This window comes from Cervus canadensis, chromosome 21, assembly GCF_019320065.1.
Source record: "Cervus canadensis isolate Bull #8, Minnesota chromosome 21, ASM1932006v1, whole genome shotgun sequence".
Taxonomy (NCBI): Eukaryota; Metazoa; Chordata; class Mammalia; order Artiodactyla; family Cervidae; genus Cervus; species Cervus canadensis.
The window spans coordinates 44,289,726-44,312,986 of NC_057406.1; the positions used below are offsets into that span (position 1 = coordinate 44,289,726).

Here is a 23,261-nt window from a genome sequence, read left to right on the forward strand (position 1 = left end):
AAAACAAAAGGTGTTTATTTTGGCTCCAAGTTGGCCAATAAGCCTTTTCTATTTCTCTTTTTATTGGTAAGACTTCAGTTCAGTTCAGTTGCTCAGTTGTGTCCGACTCTATGCAGTAAGACTTAGAAATTAAAAAAAATTATCCCTGTTTCAATCTTTTATACAGTTACTCATCTTACAGTTTTGAAAAGCTGAAGCATTTAAATTATGACTAGTAAAGTAAAATGCAATTTAAAATATGCAGTGCTTTCCAATTAATCTGAACATCATATTAGTAAAATATATTGGAAATATATGAAACTTTCCAGATTAATCACTGCAATGGCTCCCAATACCCTAGAAAATTAATACCCAAATTTTTTAGGCTAGCATACAAGGCCCTCTAAAATCTAGTCCTAATCAATGTTTCAAAGTTTTCTTTCTCTCTTCTTACAAATATTCTGCTCGTTACTCTAATGAAAGTGACTAGCCATTTGCTATACCAGAACATGTGCATGCATGCTCATTCAGTCGTGTCTGATCCTTTGCAATGCCATGGACTGTAGCCCACCAGGCTCCTACGTCCATGGAATTTTCCAGGCAAGAATACTGGAGTGGGTTGCCATTTCCTACTCCAGGACAATCTTCCCAACCCAGGAATCAAACCCAGGTCTCCTGTGTCTCTTGCATTGACAGATGGATTCTTAACCACTGAGCCACCTGGGAAGTCATACTAGAACAGTGAAAGTGAAAGTGAAGTCGTTCAGTCATGTCTTTGTGACCCCATGGACGGTAGCCCACCAGGCTCCACAGTCCATGGGATTTTCCAGGCAAGAGTACTGGAGTGGGTCACCATTTCCTTCTCCAGGGGATCAGAGTAGATGCTTAAATGTTAGTTAGATATTAGAAACTGGGTTTGTTTTAATCAATGTAAGTAAAATTTGCAGAGTCTTCATCTAGACCAGTGTTTCTCAAACTGCTTGCGTCAGAATCACCTGGCAGGCTTGTAAAATTCAGATTTCTGGCCTCCACCCCAAAATCTGATGCAGCTGGCTTGGGTTGCAGTCTGAGAACTTGCATTTCTAACACATTCCCAGATGATGCTGATGGTCCAGGAACCAGACATTTTGAGAATCACTGGTTTGCTTGTTGACTGCAACTAAACTTGAATTGAGCTGCCTTTGTTCAACACAAGAATGAATCTTTGGAAAGTAAGTCATATTATACCACTTTTCTGTTCAAATATCTGTGCTGGTTCATCATTTCACTCCAAGTAAAAGCTGCTGTGCTTTCAGTGGCCTACAGGCCCACATTATTTGCCTCATACCTCTGGTCTCATCGCCTGCTTCCCCCCAAATCCCATTCTGATGCAGCCACACTGACCTCCTTGTTTGCATTTTGACACATTAAGCACCTTCCTGTCTGAGGACATTCACTCTGAGTATTCCATCTACTTAGATTTTCTTCTGCATTTAAATATTTGGCCAACTTTTTTACTATCTTCCGTTCTTTGCTCAAGTCTCACCTTCTTAGTGATGAGGCCTGTCCTCATTCAATACTGCATCTTGTCTATGTTCTCACTTATGTCAGTGAGAAGCTAAAAAACCAAACTTACAGGAGTAGAGAACAGATTAGTGGTTTCTAGAGGTGGGGAATGAGGGGTTGTTAGGGCAAAATAGGTGAAGATGGTAAAAAAAAAAGGCAACAACAACAAACTTGCAGTTATAAGATAAATAAGTTTTGGGGATATAATATACAGCATAACTACAGTTAATACCATACTGTATACGTGAAAGTTGCTAAGAGAGTAGATTATAAAAGTTTTCATCATAAGGAAAAAATTATAATTATGTGAGGTGATAGATGTTAACTAAACTTACTGTGGGATCATTTCACAATTATACATATACCAAATGATTATGCTGTACATCTTAAACTCATATAGTGCTATATGCCAGTTATTTCTTAAATAATGAAAGTGAAAAATAATACTGCATCTTGTCACTCCTCTTCTCATTCCAAACCCCTGGCACCTCGGATCCTTCTTAACTTGTTTGATTTATACTTCTTTGGTGATATTATTAATAGCACTTACCATCTTCTAACATATATACTATATACTTCATTTATTAAGTTTATTTATTTTTATTAGTTTTTATTGGAGCATAGTTGCTTTACAATGTTGTGTGAGTTCTGCTGTACAGCAAAGTGGATCAGCTGTACGTATACAGAACCCCTCTGGTTTTGGACTTCCTCCCCATTTAGGCCACCACAGAGCACTGGGTAGCATTCCCTGTGCTATAAAATGTTCTCATTATTTATGTGTTTTATATATAGTATTAACAGTGTATATATGTCTGTCCCAGCCTCCCAGTTCATCCCACCCTCTTCCCCCTTTGGAATCCATACATTTGTTCTCTATATCTATGTCTCTATTTCTGCTTTGCAAATAAGATCATCTACACCATTTTTCTAGATTCCACATATATGTGTTAATATACAATATCTGCTTTTCACTGACTGACTGACTTCACTCTATATGACAGTCTCTAGGTCCATCCACATCTCTCCAAATGACCCAATTTCATTCCTTTTGATGACTGAGTAACATTTCATTGTATATATGTACCTCATCTCCTTTATCCATTCCTCTGTTGGTAGATGTTTGGGCTGTTTCAATGTCCTGGCTATTGTGAATAGTGCTGCAGTGAACATGGGGCTGCCCATGTCTTTTTGAATTATGGTTTTCTTTGGGTAGATGCCCAGGAGTAGAACTGCTGGATCATATGGTAGTTCTATGTTTAGTTTTTTAAGGAACCTTCATAATGTGCTTCATAGTGACTGTATCAATTTACATTCCACCAATAGTGCAAAAAGAAAAGTATACAAATTGAAAAATAAGTAAAAATGTCACTGTTTGCAGATAACATGATCTATACATAGAAAATCCTAAAGTTACTACCAGAAAACTACTAGAGTTAATTAACGAATTTGGTAAAGTTGCAGGATACAAAATTAATGCACAGAAATCTTTTGCATTCCTACACACTAACAGTAAAAGATTACAAAGACAAATTAAGGAAACAATCTCATTTACCACTGCATCAAAAAGAATAAAATACCTAGGAATAAACCTACCTAAAGAAGTAAAGGACCTGTACTCAGAAAACTATAAGACACTGGTGAAAGAAACCAAAAATGACACAGAAGGAGAGATATACCGTGTTTTTTGATGGGAAGAATCAATATTGTGAAAATGACTATACTACCCAAAGCAATCTACATATTCAATGCAATCCCTATAACAGTATCTTTCTGAAAATGCTGCCCATTGCCATGCAAGGCAGTAAACTAATTTCCTGTTTTATCTGCTTGTTAGTCCATACATTCTTACTTTTAAACATTTTTACTAGTGGTCTGAAGATGTAAATACCCCCATACACATATCTATTTAAATATATCCTATACAAAATGGTGTTAGAGCTGAATATGTTCTAGACTGAAAAATTTCATAAGCAGACCCTTCAGTGAGCACACAGAGTTAAGGAAACTACATGTTAGTCCCTAAGGTACTATGGATTTTAAAGAAGTAATTATTTTTGATATAAGGTATTTTTAGTCAATAAAGAGTAGATCTTATAGGACAACAATTTATACTAGTTTTTCATTTCTTCAGGACTTACTATACAACAAGCAACCCGCTAAACCCCACATATTTTAGGTTATAAAGTTCTCATTACAGCCTTGTGAGTAGAAAGACATTGGCGTCCAAAGACCGTCAACAGCCGGCATTGGGCTACATACACAACTGTAGGGGCAGGAAGTCTCTATTCTACATCTGTTTGAATCCTACTAAAATGAAAGTCTGATGGTTGGGGCATGTAGAAGGGAGGCTCAAGTATATGCATATACTTATAGCTAATTCACTATATTACAGCAGAAACCAACACAATGTCGTTAAGCAATTATCCTCCAAACAAAATAAATGAAAGTTTGAGTACAGAAATAGCATTTAGAATCAAATTCCATACTGGCCAGAGACACTCAGAGGGCTCAAACATACCTTGTATGCACCAGGACCCAGAGACCCCACAGAGACTGAGACAGAACTGTGTTTAGATGTCTCCTGAGGAGGTACAGGTCAGCAGTGGATTGCTGCAGGGACAGGGGCTCTGGATGCAGTAGAGCTGGGTACGGCATAAGCCCTTTTGGAGGAGGTTGCCATTAACCCACCATAGAGTCGCTAGAACTTACACAGGACTGGGGAAACAGACACTCGAAGGGCACAGACAGAATCTTGCATGGACCCAGAAGAAAGGAGCAGTGACCCCACAAGAGACTAACCCAGACTTGCCCATAAGTGTCCAGGAGTCTCTGGTGGAGGCATGGGTTGGCGGTGGCCTGCTGCAGGGTTCAGGGCATTGAGTATAGCAGTGCGTGCATGGGACCTTTCCATTGCCTCCACCACAGTTGGGCCTCAGGTCAAATAAACCAACAAAGGTCCGTCTAGTCAAGGCTACGGTTTTTCCAGTAGTCATGGATGTATGTGAGAGTTGGACTATAAAGAAAGCTGAGCACCAAAGAATTGATGCTTTTGAACTGTGGTGTTGGAGAAGACTCTTGAGAGTCCCTTGGACTGCAAGGAGATCCAACCAATCCATCCTAAAGGAAATCAGTCCTGAATATTCATTGGAAGGACTGATGCTGAAGCTGAAACTCCAATACTTTGGCCACCTGATACAAAGCACTGACTCATTAGAAAAGACCCTGACGCTGGGAAAGATTGAAGGCAGGAGGAGAAGGGGACAACAGAGGATGAGATGGTTGGATGGCATCACCGACTCAAGGGACATGAATTTCAGTAAACTCCAGGAGTTGGTGAGGGACAGGGAAGCCTGGCGAGCTGCAGTCCATGGGGTCTCAAAGAGTCGGACACGACTGAGCGACTGAACTGAACTGAACTGAGTACAGAAAGAAGCAGGAGTAAAACAATTCTTGGAGAAATATTGTGATGTAAATCAAAATTTGGGGCTCAGTGTTGGAAGTGAGCTGTTTCATGTTCTACCTTCATTATCTAAGAGAAAAAGCCTGTAACAAGTAAGCCCACTCATATTTCATGTAAATATCTCCTGCCTTATGTCAAAACTGTTTCTTCAAGAGCAACAGAATTTTTCCTTTAAATTAAAAACAAACTCAAGATTTTAAATGATTGTTTCACCATTGTATTGTTCCTTTCCTGTCTCTGTTTTTTGACCTAGAACGTAGAGTCCTTAGTGGGAAAAGGAAGGGCATGATCATTCATCTCCATTAACAGTCTTGAGTGGTTTCTGTGATCTAATCATCTCTGAGTCAACAGACATGTAAATGCTCATGTAGTTAGAGGAACTATTCATCCACACTGGACTTTTACTTAAGCTCTGTCTACATCCTTCATAGTCATGTTTCAGAGAATGTCTCATTAACTGGGCAGATCTTTGAAAATTATACTCTTTCTTTGAAAAAAAAAACCTCTTATTGGATTTATGCCAACAAAAAGCAGAACCCATTCTTTAATAGTTTAGTATTTTGGGGGAACGTAAGGAATTATTGTTATGTTCTAAATTCATTTATGATATCATGGTACCTTAGAGCAGAGTCAAACAGACTGCATTCACAGTGGAACCAAAACCTGTCATTTTTCAGATGTTCAAGTTCACTGCAGAGATGAAAACAAGAATGACCCAAGTGCAGATAACCACTCTTTATTTCATCAGTTTGAGTCCATTATTGTCTGTGTCCTACTCATATATTTGGTCTTAAGATAATCTGAGCGCCAAAGAATTAATGCTTTTGAACTGTGGTGGTGGAGAAGCCTCTTGAGAGTCCCTTGGACTGCAAGGAGATCAAATTAGTCAATCCTAAAGAAAATCAGTCCTGAATGTTCATTGAAGGGACTGATGCTGAAGCTGAAACTCCAATACTTTGGCCACCTAGTGAGAAGAGCTGACTCATTGGAAAAGACCCTGATGCTGGGAAAGATTGAAGACAGGAGGAGAAGGGGAAGACAGAGGATGAGATGGTTGGGTGGCATCACCAAGTTGATGGACAGAAGTTTGAGCAAGCTCTGGGAGTTGGTAATGGACAGGGAAACCTGGCATGCTGCAGTTCATGGGGTCGCAAAGAGTTGGACACGACTGACCGACTGAACTGAGCTGAAGATAATCTTAAATATAGCTTCCTCTTCATCCCTCTTTTTTCTCTGTTATTAGTCATCTTGTTTTCCAAAATATGGTGCTATAGGAGACAATTCTACTTCATGGAGAGTGAGTAAGGAGATTGTTTTTATGACTATTGTACTGTGCCCACCTAACAATTTTTACCCCTTATCAATGAAGTTAATTGATGTGTATGAGTGGATTGTCTGAGAATTTCATGACCTCTCTCCCTTGGGTGAGCAAATGAAGGATGGAGCATCATCTCTTTTGTAAAAATCAAACTCTTCCCCCATAAACATGAGTTTACTTACATTTGCAAGCATCGGGGGCAGAGAAAGGTCTTCGGAGGTCCCGGTAGAAGCCCGGCTTACACCGCTGGCAGTGCTGACCTTCTGTGTTGTGTTGACAGTCATTGCAGACACCACCACTACGATTCCCTGACGCCTCCCACACACTAATGTCAAAGTGACAGGCGTCAGCATGCCCATTGCACTTGCAGGCTGGGGGAAAGAAGGATCAGAGGAAAACAAAGAATTAGAAGTAAAATGACAGTTTCTCTAGTGTTCAGGCAGTTACGAGTAGGGTAAGCTGACTGCTAATTTTTTTAAAAAATTAGTTTTTTCAGATTCATAAGTGGAAAACAGACTTGTGGTCGCCAAGGGGGTGTGAGGATGGAGAAAGGATAGACGGGGGTTTGCGGTGAGCAGACGCAAACTATTACATACAGAATGGAGAAACAATGAAGTGCTACTGTAATAGCACAGGGAACTACATTCAGTAAACTGTGATAAGCCATAATGGAAAAGAATATGGAAACAAGAATACATGCGTGGTGTGTGTGTATGTGTGAAGTCCGACTCTTTCGTCCCTTAAAGACTGTAGCCCGCCAGGTTCCTCTGTCCATGGGATTCCCCAGGTAAGAATACTGGGATGGGTTGCCATTCCCTCCTCCAGGGGATCTTCCCAACACAGGGATCAAACCTGTTTCTCTTATGCACTGGCAGAGTTCTTTACCACTAATGCCACCTGGGAAGCCCTATGTATGTATAATTGAATCACTCTGCAGGAATTAACACAACATTGTAAATCAACTGTACTTCATTGTTTTAAATTTTAGTTTTTTGAATAGTATACCTTTTCACAATACAGGAGTCAAAACAGTGTAAGAAGGTTTATATATTAAGAACTCTAGTCTCCCCATCCCTATTCACCCTGTTTCCTCTGGCCCTCAGTAGTTTCTTTCCTTTCTTCCTTCCTTCTCTTTCATCCTTCTCTCCCTCCCACCTTCCTTCAAACCTAGAAGGAAACTTCTGGTGTACAGGGGTTAGTAACTTGGCAGATAGATTGATTTGCCTTTCATGAAGTACTGTTCTTCAGTTATTGTACTGGTGAGTATGACGTGGTCCCCTAAAGAGACCTTAATTTTCTTATGGGAGAGGCTTGTAAAGTTTCTTATGTAACAGATTCTCAGAGTCATTTCTAAGATTATAGTCAGTAGCACCAAGAGACAAGTCTCTGTGTTCTATATGTATTTAGATATGCAGCTGGTTTCTGTGGAAAGGGCCATAATGGCACTCTAGGAATTTGGGAGAAATTCTTTAGATTCTCTTGATTGATTTAGAATAAGGATCTGGACTTTTTCCTGGAGGTCAGCTGTATTTGAAAATGTTTTTGCTATTGTTTTTCATTGTTTCCTTGATGTGTTATGATATTTTGACCAGATTCATAGTCTTTAAAAAGCATACTATAAGATAATTTAAGATTTATGCTTAGAGGAAATCCTGTACATTTCCGTGAAACTAAAATAAATCAGTTATGATTCCAAACTACATATGGGAAGAGACTTCTCACAATTTTACCCACTGTATTTGCCTTTAAACCCTAGTAGAATTGAAGTTTGTTAGTGTAAACACTGCTATGGGCATGTGCATTTCTCTGTGTGTGTATATTTCTATTTCATGTGTGCTTCCAAAGAAAAAAAAATGGTTCACATTGCCATATTTTTTACTCTTCTATCTAACCTCAAACCTCAAACCCAAGGTTAGCTATGACAGTGTTAGTCTCATTCTTGGTGAACTGGCATAGTTTCAAATCTAATTTGTTTTTAAAAGTATAAGTGAAGAGACAGGCATTATGGTATTCCAGAAAAAAAGTATTTAATTTGGAGTCTGAAAACTAGGGATCAAGTCCTGACTCTGTCATTTACTAACTTTGGCAAGATACTTAAAATTTTATTGGACCTCAGTTTACTGATCTCTAATATGGGATTAACACCACCTACTTTATAGGGTTGTTTTGAGAACTGAATTCAAGATACCTATTTTCATTATTATAATTCAGTATCTGTGAACTCTAAACCTCAGTTGCTCTGTGTCTGGCTATGTTTTTACTATGTCAAACTCTCAAGACGGGTTCTCAGGTTCAACATAGAGTCCCAGGAAATAAGCAACACATTCTTGGCAAAACAGTCATATCAGCGACTTTGCAAGCAGTAATTGTTTCCAATGGCTGAAGTCACAGTGGGCAGTGATATGGGCTATGTTTGTTAGCATCTGTCACCTACCACTTAATATTGTGTTTCTCAAGACAACAAACGAGAAGTCTACAGAGGTTTACTTAACAAAGGAGGCTTTTGAGTCCGTAGACTTTGTACTTACTTCTGCACTCATTTGGAGACCCTGTTTTTCCATCAGCTGCCTCCCAGGGGCGGTCGTTATATAAAGGTGCACAGTGTTGGCAGTGGGTGCCCGCTGTGTTGTGCTTACACATACACTTTCCGTGGACCTGCAAAGAAAAGTAAGAGCTAAGAGCACAAACAATGCTAGGAAAGAACATTCTTCCCACAGCCTCATCTCGTTGATTGGCTATAGCCGCATGACATTCATTCACTTGAAGACGTTAGCCATCAAGATGAGAGAGACCTTCTTTGGTTTGTCTTTGCTGTTAATTCAAAAAACTACAAAATATATATTTTCTTGACAGCAGGATACATGACCCAAATAAGCAATTCTGAGATAATTGCTAGGCATTTATTTAATTTTTAATACTTCAAATTTTTTTTATTCTTTACACAAAAGTAATACATCTTCAATACAGAAAATTTAGATCTTTCCATGTCATTAAATATTTTTGTACAACACCCATTTTAATTATTTCCTTGTACAATATACAGTTTATTTGACCAATCACCTATTTTTGGTTATTTAGGCTTTTAAATATTTTTATACAGTATATTTTAATTCTGTAATTAATATCCTTGTAGCTATTGTGTACATCTTCATTTATTTGGAATGTGTTTTCTAGAAGTAAAGTTGAACAGTCATCATCTGTATATTTTTAAGGCATTGAAGACATTTTGTCATAATTACTGGGCATTTTCTTTTAATCCCATAATTCAGAGTCACTGAGGGTTTTTAAAATAGTATTTCTCACAAGGAGAAACATTTTAGTGGAATTGTTGCAGGAAGGGGGACCCCTTCCAGGACCCAAAACTGGGCTCTTGTCTAACACTCGGAAATGAATTGTCTGAGGAGACACATGTGCAGACAAAGGAAGAGATTTCATTGGGTAAGGTACCCGGGTGGAGAGCAGGAGGGTTAGGGAACCCAGAAGAACAGCTCTGTCTCATGGCTTGCAGTCTTATGGTGATGGGATTAGTTTCCGGGTTGTCTTTAGCCACTCATTCTGACTCAGAGTCCTTCCTGGTGGTGCATGCCTTGTTCAGCCAAGATGGATGCCAGAGAGAAGGATTCTGGGAGGTGGTTGGACATGTGGTGTCTCCTTTTGACCTTTCCCGAACTCTTCCGGTTGGTGGAGGCTTATTAGTTCTGTGTTCCTTACCAGGACCTCCTGTCGTAAAACAACTTGTGCAAGTGGTTACTATGGGGCCTGGCCAGGGTGGAACGTTTCAATCAGTGTGCTTCCCCTAACAGAATTATTTGGGATCTGAGCATTTTATGAGAATTTTAATATTTTTTTATTATCTCACCAATAATTTCTAAAAATTAGTATTTGGAATCATCTGGAATACTTCCTGATAACTAAGTTTGCCATGAATTCCAGTACCAAAATGAATTTATTGACACATGATGTCATGACTGTACAAACGAACGTTTTTTGAAGTAGCTCAGAGACAGAGTCCCAAACTTGGATCTATTAAGTGTTGCTTGTTTTTTCTTGAGAAACAGTATAAAAGGTAAATCAATGCAGAGGTAATAAGTTATATCAACCATTTACAATTATTTAATGAATATCTACTAGAGGAAGTTGCTATATTAGGCAATGTTTGATACACAAAGCGTTACAAAACATGATTTCTGTCTTCAAGCACAGTACAATGTAGCTGGATAAAAAAGATTTACATAGAAAAAATTATGCATAAACAAGACAATAAATAAATACCAAAGAAAGAAAATTATGTTGGAATTTAAAAGATGCAGAAATCACCGGAGATTAACAGTGACTGAGGACTTTATGAGAGAGACCTGTTTTAGAGATGGGCGTTGAAGTTGGGCAGCATTTCTGACAGGCAGAGGGGAAGAGACTTCCCAGGAAGAGGAAACAAAATTAACTAAGCTATGGTTCTAAGAGGTTAGGGAAAACCTATGAACAAAGTTTATTTCAGTACATCTGAAATATTCTGACTGTGATGATAAAGGAACTACTAAAAATGAGACGTATTTAGACTGTCCAGAAATAAAATAAATCTTCAGTTCCGTTCAGTCGCTCAGTCGTGTCCGACTCTTTGCGACCCCATGAATTGCAGCACGCCAGGCCTCCCTATCCATCACAAACTCCTGGAGTTTACTCAAACTCATGCCCATCGAGTCGGTGATGCTATCCAGCCATCTCATCCTCTGTCATCCCCTTTTCCTCCTGCCCCCAATCCCTCCCAGCATCAGGGTCTTTTCCAATGAGTCAACTCTTCCCATGAGGTGGCCAAAATATTGGAGTTTCAGCTTCAGCATCAGTCCTTCCAATGAACACCCAGGACTGATCTCCTTTAGGATGGACTGGTTGGATCTCCTTGCAGTCCAAGGGACTCTCAAGAGTCTTCTCCAACACCACAGTTCAAAAGCATCAATTCTTCTGCGCTCAGCTTTCTTCACAGTCCAACTCTCACATCCATACATGACCATTAGAAAAACCATAGCCTTGACCAGGCGGACGTTTGTTGGCAAAGTAATGTCTCTGCTTTTTAATATGCTATCTAGGTTGGCCATAACTTTCCTTCCAAGGAGTGTCTTTTAATTTCATGGCTGCAATCACCATCTGCAGCGATTTTGGAGCCCAAAAAAATAAAGTCTGACACTGTTTCCACTGTCTCCCCATCTATTTCCCATGAGGTGATGGGACCAGATGCCATGATCTTAGTTTTCTGAATGTTGAGCTTTAAGCCAACTTTTTCACTCTCCTCTTTCACTTTCATCAAGAGGCTCTTTAGTTCCTCTTCACCTTCTGCCATAAGGGTGGTGTCATCTGCATATCTGAGATTATTGATATTTTTCCCGGCAATCTTGATTCCAGCTTGTGCTTCTTCCAGTCCAGTGTTTCTCATGATGTACTCTGCATATAAGTTAAATAAGCAGGGTGACAATATACAGCTTTGACATACTCCTTTTCCTATTTGGAACCAGTCTCTTGTTCAGTTCTAACTGTTGCTTCCTGACTTGCATACAGGTTTCTCAAGAGGCAGGTCAGGTGGTTTGGTATTCCCATCTCCTTAAGGCCCAATGCTGTAAAGAGCAATATTGCACAGGAACCTGGAATGTTAGGTCCATGAATCAAGGCAAATTGGAAGTGGTCAAACAGGAGATGGCAAGAGCGAATGTCAACATTCTAGGAATCAGCAAACTAAACTGGACTGTAATGGGTGAATTTAACTCAGATGACCATTATATCTACTACTGTGGGCAGGAATCCCTTAGAAGAAATGGAGTAGCCATCATAGTCAACAAAAGAGCCCAAAATGCAGTACTTGGATGCAATCTCAAAAATGACAGAATGATCTCTGTTCATTTTCAAGGCAAACCATTCAGTATCACGGTAATCCAAGCCTATACCCCAACCAGTAATGCTGAAGAAGCTGAAGTTGAACGGTTCTATGAAGACCTACAAGACCTTTTAGAACTAACACCCAAAAAAGATGTTCTTTTCATTATAGGGGACTGGAATGCAAAGTAGGAAGTCAAGAAACACCTGGAGTAACAGGCAAATTTGGCCCTGGAGTTCGGAATGAAGCAGGGCAAAGGCTAATAGAGTTTTGCCAAGAAAATGCACTGGTCATAGCAAACACCCTCTTCCAACAACACAAAAGAAGACTCTACACGTGGACATCACCAGATGGTCAATACCGAAATCAGACTGATTATGTTCTTTGCAGCCAAAGATGGAGAAGCTCTATACAGTCAGCAAAAACAAGACTGGGAGCTGACTATGGCTCAGATCATGAACTCCTTATTGCCAAACTCAGACTTAAACTGAAGAGAGTAGGGATAACCACTAGACCAAATAAATCTTAGGGTTCAACAGATGTGTAAATAGCTACAACCAATACACTGCAGTACTACTGCTCGACCTAACGTAGCACTTGAGAAAGTCGTGTTGTCTACCCAAGATCTCCTTTTTCTTCTCCTTCTCTTGGAATGTATTTCCTCGGCTCCACTGGTAGAGGCACTCTGGAAATCACATGTGCATCATCCAAGTGTGTTAGGTGACCACTGTTGACCTTTATGCACAAATAAAATTCAAGTGCAGGAATTATTCAGGGCTCAGAGGTCCACAGGCTACTTGTGAATGAATCACATGAGACCTAAGGAGCCATCTTGCTAAATTTAGTTTCTATGTATTATAAACTAAGGTTTTTGTGCTTAATGAAAATGAACTATAGCTGTCCTTTTAGTTCTTAGCGATTAGCTAGGATATAGATTTTTTTAATGGTAGAATTGACTCAGAGTACAATATGTTACAAAAATTTTTGTTGATTTTCTTTACAGAAACTCAGCTAATATTATAGATTCAGTGTATTGGTTTTGTTCTTGGAATGCCCAAGCATGAGGGGAACTATAGTTACCTTTTTTCTTGGGCTTTTCTTTGTGAAAAGACTTGTTTATACAACAAAGCTAGGACTTGTTTATACATAAAGTCCCATGGAGTTGTTAAGAGTTTACTATACATAACTATTCACACATCCAGGTAAGAGCTAAAGACAACTTTGCACTTATATTTAGAGAGCTGCAGGAATTCAATATTCACTACTCTGTAAGAATGAGGTGTTTTCATCCTAGCTCCTGAGTATCTAATTTTTCATATATTCTGGTAGAAATACTCCAGTCCAATGCTTTTTATTAAATCTTTTAAATTCAACATTCTTATCATCATGAAAAAAAAAGAAATTCTATCAAATAACTTCCACAAGGTAAGATTCTTTTTCTTAATTGAAATATAGTTGATTTACAATGTTGTATTACTTTCTGCTATACAGCAAAGTAGTTCAGTTATGCATATATATATACACCTTCTTTTTCATACTCTGTTCCATTATGATTTATCACAGGACCATGAATATAGTGCCCAGTGCTATGAAGTAGCTTGTGGTTTATCCATCCTATATAGAATAGCTTGTATCTGCTAGCCCCAAACTCTCAGTCCTTCCCTCCCTCACACCCCCTTGGCATCCACAAGTCTGTTTTCTAGGTCTGTGAGTCTGTTTCTGTTTCATACATAAGTTCATTTGTGTCATTTTTTTTTTTAAACTAAAAACTTTTTACTGGAGTATAGTTGATTTACAACATTGTGTTTCAAAATGAATCAGTTACATATAGGTATATATATATATATATATATATATCAGTTACATATAGTATTTATATACAGTATACAGGTATATATATATATAGTTATATACAGTATACAGTAACTGTGTATATATATACAGTTATATACAGTATACAGATATATATATATCAGTTATATATATAATCAGTTATACACAGTAAAATGAATCAGTTTTTTATATATATATATATGTATATATATATATATATCTCCAGCATATATATATATGTGTTTGTGTGTGTGTATATATATATATATATATATATACCTCCAGCATTGCAGGCGGATTCTGCTGCAAATTATTGCTACTTTTCTTTAGAGGAACTAAACTATCATTATAAGTCAGTTTATCAGGTTTGGTCTTGGAATGCCCAAGGCCTATATGTAATTTCACACAACTCAGGTTAGTCCTAGTCCACAAATTCCAGGACTCAGGAAACCAAAGGCACTTAGGGAACCTCATCAAACATTCACGTGCATCACAAGATGATATGGACCGGTCAGTTCCCTCTGGAGTAAGAATCTTAGAGCACTTTCTTGCACCCACATGCAAGGATTGGGATGAACCTCCCAGGGTCTGAAAGATGCCAGCCCAGCAAATATTTCTGCACACAGAAAAAGTCAAGGAACTGTCATTTTGAGAATTACTAAAAATAGTTGTAAATCATTACCTAGACCATTTGAAACAAGAAATCCTTTCTCAGCGATACAACTGTTACTGTTCAAGCTTGAAAGATCACCCACTATTTGATGCTTGTGAAAAATGTGCAAGTGAAACTAGGTCTGCATTGGGGGAAAAAAACAGAAAAAGGAAACTTTAGCAACAAGTTAAACAAAGCCCTTGTTTGGTACACAAACATAAACTAGATAAAGAGCAGGAAAATGGGATTATGTATTTAAGGCTTAGTTGAAGAAGAGTGGTGTCTGGCTGTGTAACTGGGAAGTGAGAAATCAACTTTAACAACAAATCTACAAACCCTAATTATACAAGAGTTATACCTTGGCATTTTGGATATTCTATGAATTTCATAAACCCCTCCACTATACTGAGAGTACATTTCTCTGTTAATGTCAAAAGTTTCTTACTATATCCCATACAGGGAGGGAATCATACAAACTTTGAATAAGAAATTTAAGGGATTATTACTAAAACAGCTTGTTCATGAATACCTGTGTACTTTGGTGACAAATATGATATATTAGAGGTAAACAGACACGGAAGAGAAAATACTGCTCCTTCATATGTATGGCTATAAGAATCTATGTGGGAACAAAATGAGGAAATTATTATCTTTCAAATTTGTCATTGTAAGATACACATCTTGCTTAGAAAAGCTCATTTTTAATTGTTCTTTGGGGACAGAAAGCCCTCTAGTAGTCAGCAAACGTAGACTTGAGGAAATTGGCTATGGCAGGAGGTTGTAAGAATCTGGCCATTGGCAATGTTAAACATAAGAGTTGGACAATCGCTTATCAAGATAGTGTAGAATATTTAAACATTAAATGGAAGATTGGCTTTGACAAATTTTAAGGTCCTTCTAGTCTTAAGGTTCTATGATTCTCTTTTTTTTTTTTTTTTAGGTTCTATGATTCTAAGGCCTGCCTCTGTGTATTGTGAATGCTGCCTGGTTGGAGGCAACTACCCATAATCCTTTCTGAGCTACCAAATAAGCCTTAAATGTCATATGGCAGGGTCCTACTACCATTTCACCAAGAGTGTTTCCAAATGATGTGCAAGTCAAATAAGGGAGAGTTAGGAGAATATCTCTCCTTTTTAGCAGGCACTACCTGATGTGGAAGTAAATGTTAATAGTCTCTGAAGATGGATTTGCATATGTCGATAATGACTGTACCAAAACTAAAATAAGTTTCATTCTTTCTGATTTTTCTCCTACTGTTTTCCTCCTTCTTACTGCATTTTCCTCATTGCTTATGAGAAAAGGAATCACAGGCTGTCTTTCTAGCACCTGCCTTCCAAATAAAGGTATATTTCATCATCCACAAATAATCCACAAATTTTTTCCACAAATACCAAAGCAAATAATAAATATGGTTAAAGCTTTGGAAGACTCAAATTAACCAAATTCTTTTATGAATGTCTGATAAAATTTGCTTCCCAGCTGCTCTCCAAGAAAGAAAGAACCAACTATTGTTCAAGTCCTACTAAAATTTGTAATGAAAGTTAGTGGGGAAAAGAGAGTTTACAGCCAAGTATTCAGAAATTCTTAAATTTCATCAACTGGGTACTTTCCTTGAGCTCCTGTGCCATTATTGTTTACATAGATATGATTTTATTTTCTTTCTTTACCATTCAACTTTGAATTTCAATGGAAAATGAATATCCTTTTATACCATCATTGGAACCTTAAAAAATGTTTGTGAAAAGAGAATACAAACAGTGCCTATTCTATGATCCTAAGAAAATTGCCCACTTAAAGGCAGCTATGGCAATTCACAGACCTTCATTTAGCTCTGATAAATGATTTACAAAAGTGGAACAATGCTTTGCAGCAACTTTAGACAAGATGTAAAGGAAAAAAACTGATTTAATTTCTAAAGAGACAGTATGTCCCTTTTAGAGAAAAGGATTAGCTTCCAAATGAATGAACTTCTTATGTATGAGAAGAGATAAATTCTAATAACAGACTAGCCTGCTAGAACCTGCTCCTCTTAAGCAGGACAAAAACAGGCACAACAATGCTCCAGCAAAACCTTTGAATAGAAAGCACTATGAGGAAAACACATCTTTTCATTAACAAATAAAATCTTTCTCTACCCCTACTAAAGGTTTGCATATTTCAGTTTAACAGAAGTGGGAGTTCTACGGTGAATATGTAGCACAATAATTGAGTTTGGTAAAAGGAGGCTTGAAACATAGTGTCAGAACAGAGTAAAATAGGTTGAAGACTGAATATTTCAAACCCTTGCCCAATAATATATATATTGCAGGATGGTAAGCAGTGGAAAAGCTCTACAGTCTATTCTTTGGTCTATACTTGAACACTAGAGAAAACAGGTCTTGTAAGAAAGCATGAGCAATAAAATAGATAGGTATAGAGCAGAAACAATTATGATGAAAGAATGAAAATCAGCCACAGGAGACTTCCCAGCCAGGCTGTTGCCTGAAATTCTTCCTATCAGGACTCATTCCTTTAGCCCCTGAATATTGTTTTAGGTTCAAGAGCTCCCTACAACAAGGGACTTAAGCTCCGAACGCGTAAATCCTTAAATTATTAGCAGCAAACATATCAGCAGGGATTATAACCATCTGTTCTCAATCCTAGAATTGTACTCAGAGTTGCCTAAAGAAGGAAGTAGCTTTCTGGTGGAGGGAAAGGGAATGTCTAAAGAAGAGAGGGAAGGAGCCAAAGATAAACTGTGCCTACTTCACTAAGGTGCCAAGAACCTTGCTCTGGCAGACAAACCTGGAAAAAATTCATGGAGCCAATGCAAATTTCATAACAAAACTGCATTTAAGTACACTGTATGGTAATCATGTGTTTATATACATCTCTCTGATAGATTGTAAGCTCTTGCAGGGAAGAAACTATGGCTTAAATTTCTTTGAATCCCCATTAACTGACATATAATAGGTTTTCAATTGATATGTGTTCATTTTTTTCATTCAGCCAATATATATTCAATGGAACATGGAGAACCTTAGTTATTGAGTTTAGTTCCATTTTCAAAACTTCCCAAGAAGAGATGGTGCTAATTATTCATTTGAAGTGGGAATGGGATACTTTTGTTTGTCACTGAGCAGGATTTGGGGCAGAACAGGGTTGAAAGATATTCAGCTTTGTCCAGAGCACTTTTGGACAAGTCACACTGGTAAATATGATTCTATGTAGAGAGTTACTGTAAGCCCAAGGCTTAAGGTTAGCCAGGGAGGGAAATGAGAACAATAAAGATGAAGATGATGATGATAAATAATAAAAATAATAGTAGTAGTTAATATTGATTAGCACTTACTATGTACCCAGGTGCTGTTCTAGGCATTGTATAAATACTAATTCATTGGATTTACACAAGAACCCATAGTATTTTATTTGCTAAGTCGTGTCGGACTCTTGTGACCCCAAGGACTATAGCCCACCAGGATCATCTGTCTATGGGATTTCCCAGGCAAGAATGCTGGAGTGGGTAGCCATTTCCTTCTCCAGGGGATCTTCCCAACCCAGGGATCAAGGCCAGGTCTCCTATATTACAGGCAGCCTCCTGCATTGCAGGTGGATTCTTTACCAACTGTGCCACCAGGGAAGGCCCACAAGAACCGTATAAGGTAGGTATAATTATTGCTGTCATTTTACAAATTAGAAAACTGAAGCTGAAAGAATTCAAGTAATTTACCCAAGAATTCTATAGCAGTCTGACTCCAGAGTCACCATCTTAACCCTTAAATGACCCGGGGGAGGAGGATTTTTGAGAGATCTACTTTGGCCAAATATCTTCAATGTGTTACTTAAATAATATTGATGCTTCAAATCAATTTGTCTGTCCTTGAAGAGCTCCTCAGGATGAAGGTGGGTATGGACTTAAAGTGAGTCATTTCAAGGGTATTCTGTTCTTGAATGGATTATTTGCCCTCTTCTTCTGTGAGAAGCCTAGCAGTTTTGGCAATGGGTGAATATAGGAAGACTGGCCCCATTTCCCACACTTGGCATCAATAAGTTCAGGGCATTTAGGAGTAGAGAATATTTTTAGATTCTTATTGGTGCAGTGTAAAATCTCTCTGTACCTTGGAAATTCTGATGCCTCCTAGGGGTATTTCTGGGCCACTGCAGGTGTTAACAAGTCTTAACTTAGAAGTGAAAGTCGCTCAATCCTGTCCAACTCTTTGTGACTCCATGGGCTATAATCCATGGAATTCTCCAGGCCAGAATTCTGGAGTGGGTAGCCTTTCCCTTCTCCAGGAGACCTTCCCAACCCAGGGATCGAACCCAGGTCTCCCGCATTGCAGGTGGATTCTTTACCAGCTGAGCTATAAGGGAAGCCCAAGAATATGGGAGTGGGTAGCCTATCCCTTCTCCAGGGGATCTTCCCGACTCAGGAATCAAACCTGGGGTCTCCTGCATTGCAGGCGGATTCTTTACTTTTCCTTTGGTAACTATAACTCATATGCCGGTGAGTCTGTTTCTGTTCTGTGAATAAGTTCATTTGTATCTTTTTTTATATTCCACATATAAGCAATATTATATTGTATTTGTCTTTTTCTGACTTAGTATGATAATCTCTAGGTCCATCCATGTTGCTGCAAATGAAATCATTTTATTCTTTTTTATGACTAACATTCCATCATATACATATATATATGAATATATATACATATATATGAATATATATATATACACACATATATATATGAATATATATATATATGTACACACACACATATACACACCACATCTTCTTTAACAATTCATCTGTTGATGGACATTTAGGTTGCTTCCATCTCTTGACTGTTGTAAATACTGCAGCTATGAACACCGGGGCACATGTATCTTTTTGAATTAGAGTTTTCATCTTTTTTGGATATACGCCCAGAAATGGGATTACTGGTTCATATGGTAAGTATATTTTTAGTTTTTTAATGAACCTCCATACTGTTTTCTATAGTAGCTGCACCAATTTACATTCCCACCAACAGTGTAGGAGGGTTCAGTTTTCTCCACATCCTCTCCAGCATTTATTGCAGACATTTTTTTTTTTTCAGGCATTTTAATGACGGCCATTCTAATGCTGTGAGGTAATACCTCATTGCAGTTTGATTTGCATTCTCTAATAATTACTGATGCTGAGCATCTTTTCATGTGCCTGTTGGCCATCTGTATGTTTTCTTTGGAGAAATGTCTACTTAGGTCTTCTGTCCATATCTGCATTTTATTATCACTGAACTATCTCACAACTCCATAAGCTGTAGAAAATTAATGATAGTGCAAATAGTTCTTCTCCACAGAAATGCAAGTCAGTTGTGTCTGACAGTGCAGTTGAACATTTCTTATCATATTGACCAGTTTTGCACCTCCTTGTAAATATATTTATTTGCCAATGTATGTGTGGTTTTTAAAATTTTTCTTTGAAGCAGTAGTAAGGTCTTACTGGCCCCTTATTAATTACTGAGTTAAGTAAAATTATTGACACGTATTTATTTTATATCTGTGTGAATCATGACTTTACTCTTTAAAGAATATCCTTTAATATTGCCATTTCTTATCCTCCACATGTTATCTAAAGTTCTTCTATGTAGACTACTTAAGAATATACTTCTAAAAGTGGAATTTCAACACGCTATATGTGGTTAAATGGGTTTTGAATGTCTCATATCTTTACAAGATTAATTCTACTAGCTTTGTTTTTTCCATTTCATCAGGCACTTCATATCTCCTGTGGAGACTGTAATAAATATTTCAGCCATAAAAGTGCAAATAGCATTAAACTAAAAACTGTGATGCCTAGGAGGCTTATGAAGATTACATTTAGATAAAATCAAACTATTACCAATTTAGGTGATTTTTTTTCTATCCTTACTTCATTACATAGAACTATCCCTTATTTGCTTTTTGTTTCCAATGAGCTTTATGTATTATTTCTGACTACGGGCTTTTAAAAATGATGTCTGTCCAACAGACTTACTTATTTGGATAAATCCTACCAGTGAATATGTAGGTTATATGCATAATCTGGTTTCAGATTTGCATGTGTACAATGGAAACAACGCAAGGCACTCTGATTTTAAGACACTTATTTTGGTGCATCTATGGGATGACCTCAAAATGCCAAGGTAGGTCCTTTTCTACAGTTACAGTTTCTTCAAGGTACAGAGCAAAAGAAGATTGACAAGTACCATTAGATTCCTGCTGCAGGTCTTGTTTATAGGCAGACTTTGACTTTACTAAAACACTACATACGAAACTATCTTAGTATACAGATTTGACATTTGAAATCTGTTTCAAGCCAGATTGCTACCTGGTTACTGTGTTGAGTTACTGGAACAGTTGCTACATAGCCATGTGACCCACTTCATCTCTGTTCTTCATTTGATCTCAGTTAAGTCCTGTTTTCATAAGTTCACTTTGCACTTATCTTTTTATATTTAAGCTTTTCCAGGGTCACAAGGCAAGTCAGTGGCAAAACAGGGAACAAAACTCCCAAGAGAATCCAAAAATATTAGAGGCTTCCATCTTAGAACAGTGATGTCATCAGGAAGATTTTTTTTTTTCCTTTCCACAAACACCTAAAATAACTTCTTAGGATAAACTTTCTTGAGGGGGAAAAAAGGACAATTTCAAATTTTTATCTATTTGATTTGAATAATTTTAGAAAGAAAGCAGAAGTGGATTTAACAATATATAACTTCTGTGCTGTTAAAACTATTAACACAACTATCAGACAAGAACCTGAGAAACAAGTGAAGGCAAATACTAGGACTCATTCTGTAAGCAACTTATCTGTCAAGCAGCATTGATGCAAGAATGAAGGAAGGTCTTGTGGGGTTTTTGTTCAGTGTCTTTTAGGATTTAGATGGGTTTTTATAATTAGTAGAAGACCAGGTAAATTCTATTAGAAATGCTGTGGGGGATTATTAAGTACTTTTCACTTGCTCAATGTGTTCACATAGCTTCTGGTTATTTTAAAGAAAATTCCTTGTCACAGGCTATTTTGCATTCTCTTACAATTTTACTTCATTCTACTTCACATTTCTCACTGTTTTCCTCTTTTCTTGACAGTTCTGTTTAACTGTCACTCACTATTCTATACAGTGCAGAGGGTGTTACAAAAGTTGACTTGTTTAAGATAAATGAGCCCCTGATTGTCATACAAGAAGCCAATTGCTAGGGCATGTTTTCTTCCATAGTCTTTTTTTTGTTAAATTAATTCATTCAGATACTTCTTTTCACATTGGAAAATTGCTTGTTTCTAGGTGAACCTTGTAAAACATAGTCTTCATTACTGAATATGTTCATGTGAATGATCAAGGTGGAAATATTGATATATTAAAACTTATGTTTATTTGATAACTCTATCAGAATGTCATTACCAAATCTGTGATCATTTGCACACATCCAAAAACAACAACCACAGCTACTGAAAGAACTGGTTTTCTTCAATACCCATCCATCCAAAGCTACTGCTTTTTAAAACAGTCCCAGCTAATGACTGGGACTTGAAAAGAAATATGTTCATTTTGTAAAGTTCCTTTATAACCAGCCATAGGTTGGTTTGTTTTTTAGCTTTTGATTTTTCTTACTGAGATTATATTCACATAGCATAAAATGCATCGTTTCAACTATTTTAAAGTATATAATTCAGTAGTTTCTAGTATATCCAAAAAAATTATGCAATCATTGCCATTATGTCATTCCAAGGCATTCCCATTACTCCAAAAAGAAAATCTGTGTCCATTAAGCAGTTACTGCCCATTCCTCCCTAAGCTCCAACTCCTAGCAACCACTAACCTACTTTGTCTTCATGGATTTGTCTTTCCTGGACATTTCACATAAAAGGAATAATACAGGATCGGGCCTTTTGTGTCTGGCTTCTCTCAGCATAATGTTTTCAAGGTTCATTCTTGTTGTAGCATGTATCGGTACTGCATTCCTTTTTATGGTTGGATAATACTCTGTTTATGGATATACCACATTTTGTTTATTCATTCATCAGTTGATGAACACTGTGTTGTTTCCACCTTTTGGCAAGAATAATGCAACTATGAATATTCAGGTACAAGGTTTTGTGTAGACATTTCTTTTCCATTCACTTGGGCAGATACTAAAGAGTAGAACTGCTGGGTCATAAAATAATTCTATGTTAAACTATTTGAGGACCTGCCAGACAGCAGCAGCACCATTTTACATTCCTACCAGCACTGTGTGAGGGTTCCAATTTCTCTGCAGCCTCATCAAAACTTGTGATTATCTGTCTTTTTTGTTATAGTCATTTTAATAGATGTGAAGAAGTATTTCATTGTAGTTTTGATTTGCATTTCCGGTGTTCATTGGAAGGACTGATATTGAAGCTGAAACTCCAATACTTTAGCCACCTGATGCGAAGAGTTGACTCATTGGAAAAGACCCTGATGCTGGGAGAGATTGGGGGCAGGAGGAGAAGGGGATGACAGAGGATGAGATGGCTGGATGGCATCACCGACTCGATAGACATGAGTTTGAGTAAACTCCGGGAGTTGGTGATGGACAGGGAGGCCTGGAGTGCTGCGATTCATGGGGTCGCAAAGATTTGAACATGACTGAGCGA

At 37.8% G+C, this 23,261-nt stretch overlaps 1 protein-coding gene across 7 annotated transcripts in view; it reads right to left on the reverse strand.

The window, feature by feature from the left end:
• Nucleotides 1–23,261, reverse strand: part of NTN4 (netrin 4) — a 167,628-nt gene that overhangs the window by 41,473 nt on the left and 102,894 nt on the right. For all 7 annotated transcript variants that reach the window (XM_043440373.1, XM_043440372.1, XM_043440374.1 and 4 more), the window contains 2 exons: nucleotides 8,831–8,957; nucleotides 6,485–6,673 (listed from right to left, as the gene is read on the reverse strand). In XM_043440373.1, coding sequence (XP_043296308.1) covers nucleotides 6,485–6,673; nucleotides 8,831–8,957 — 316 coding nt within the window. The remainder of the gene's footprint in view (nucleotides 1–6,484; nucleotides 6,674–8,830; nucleotides 8,958–23,261) is intronic.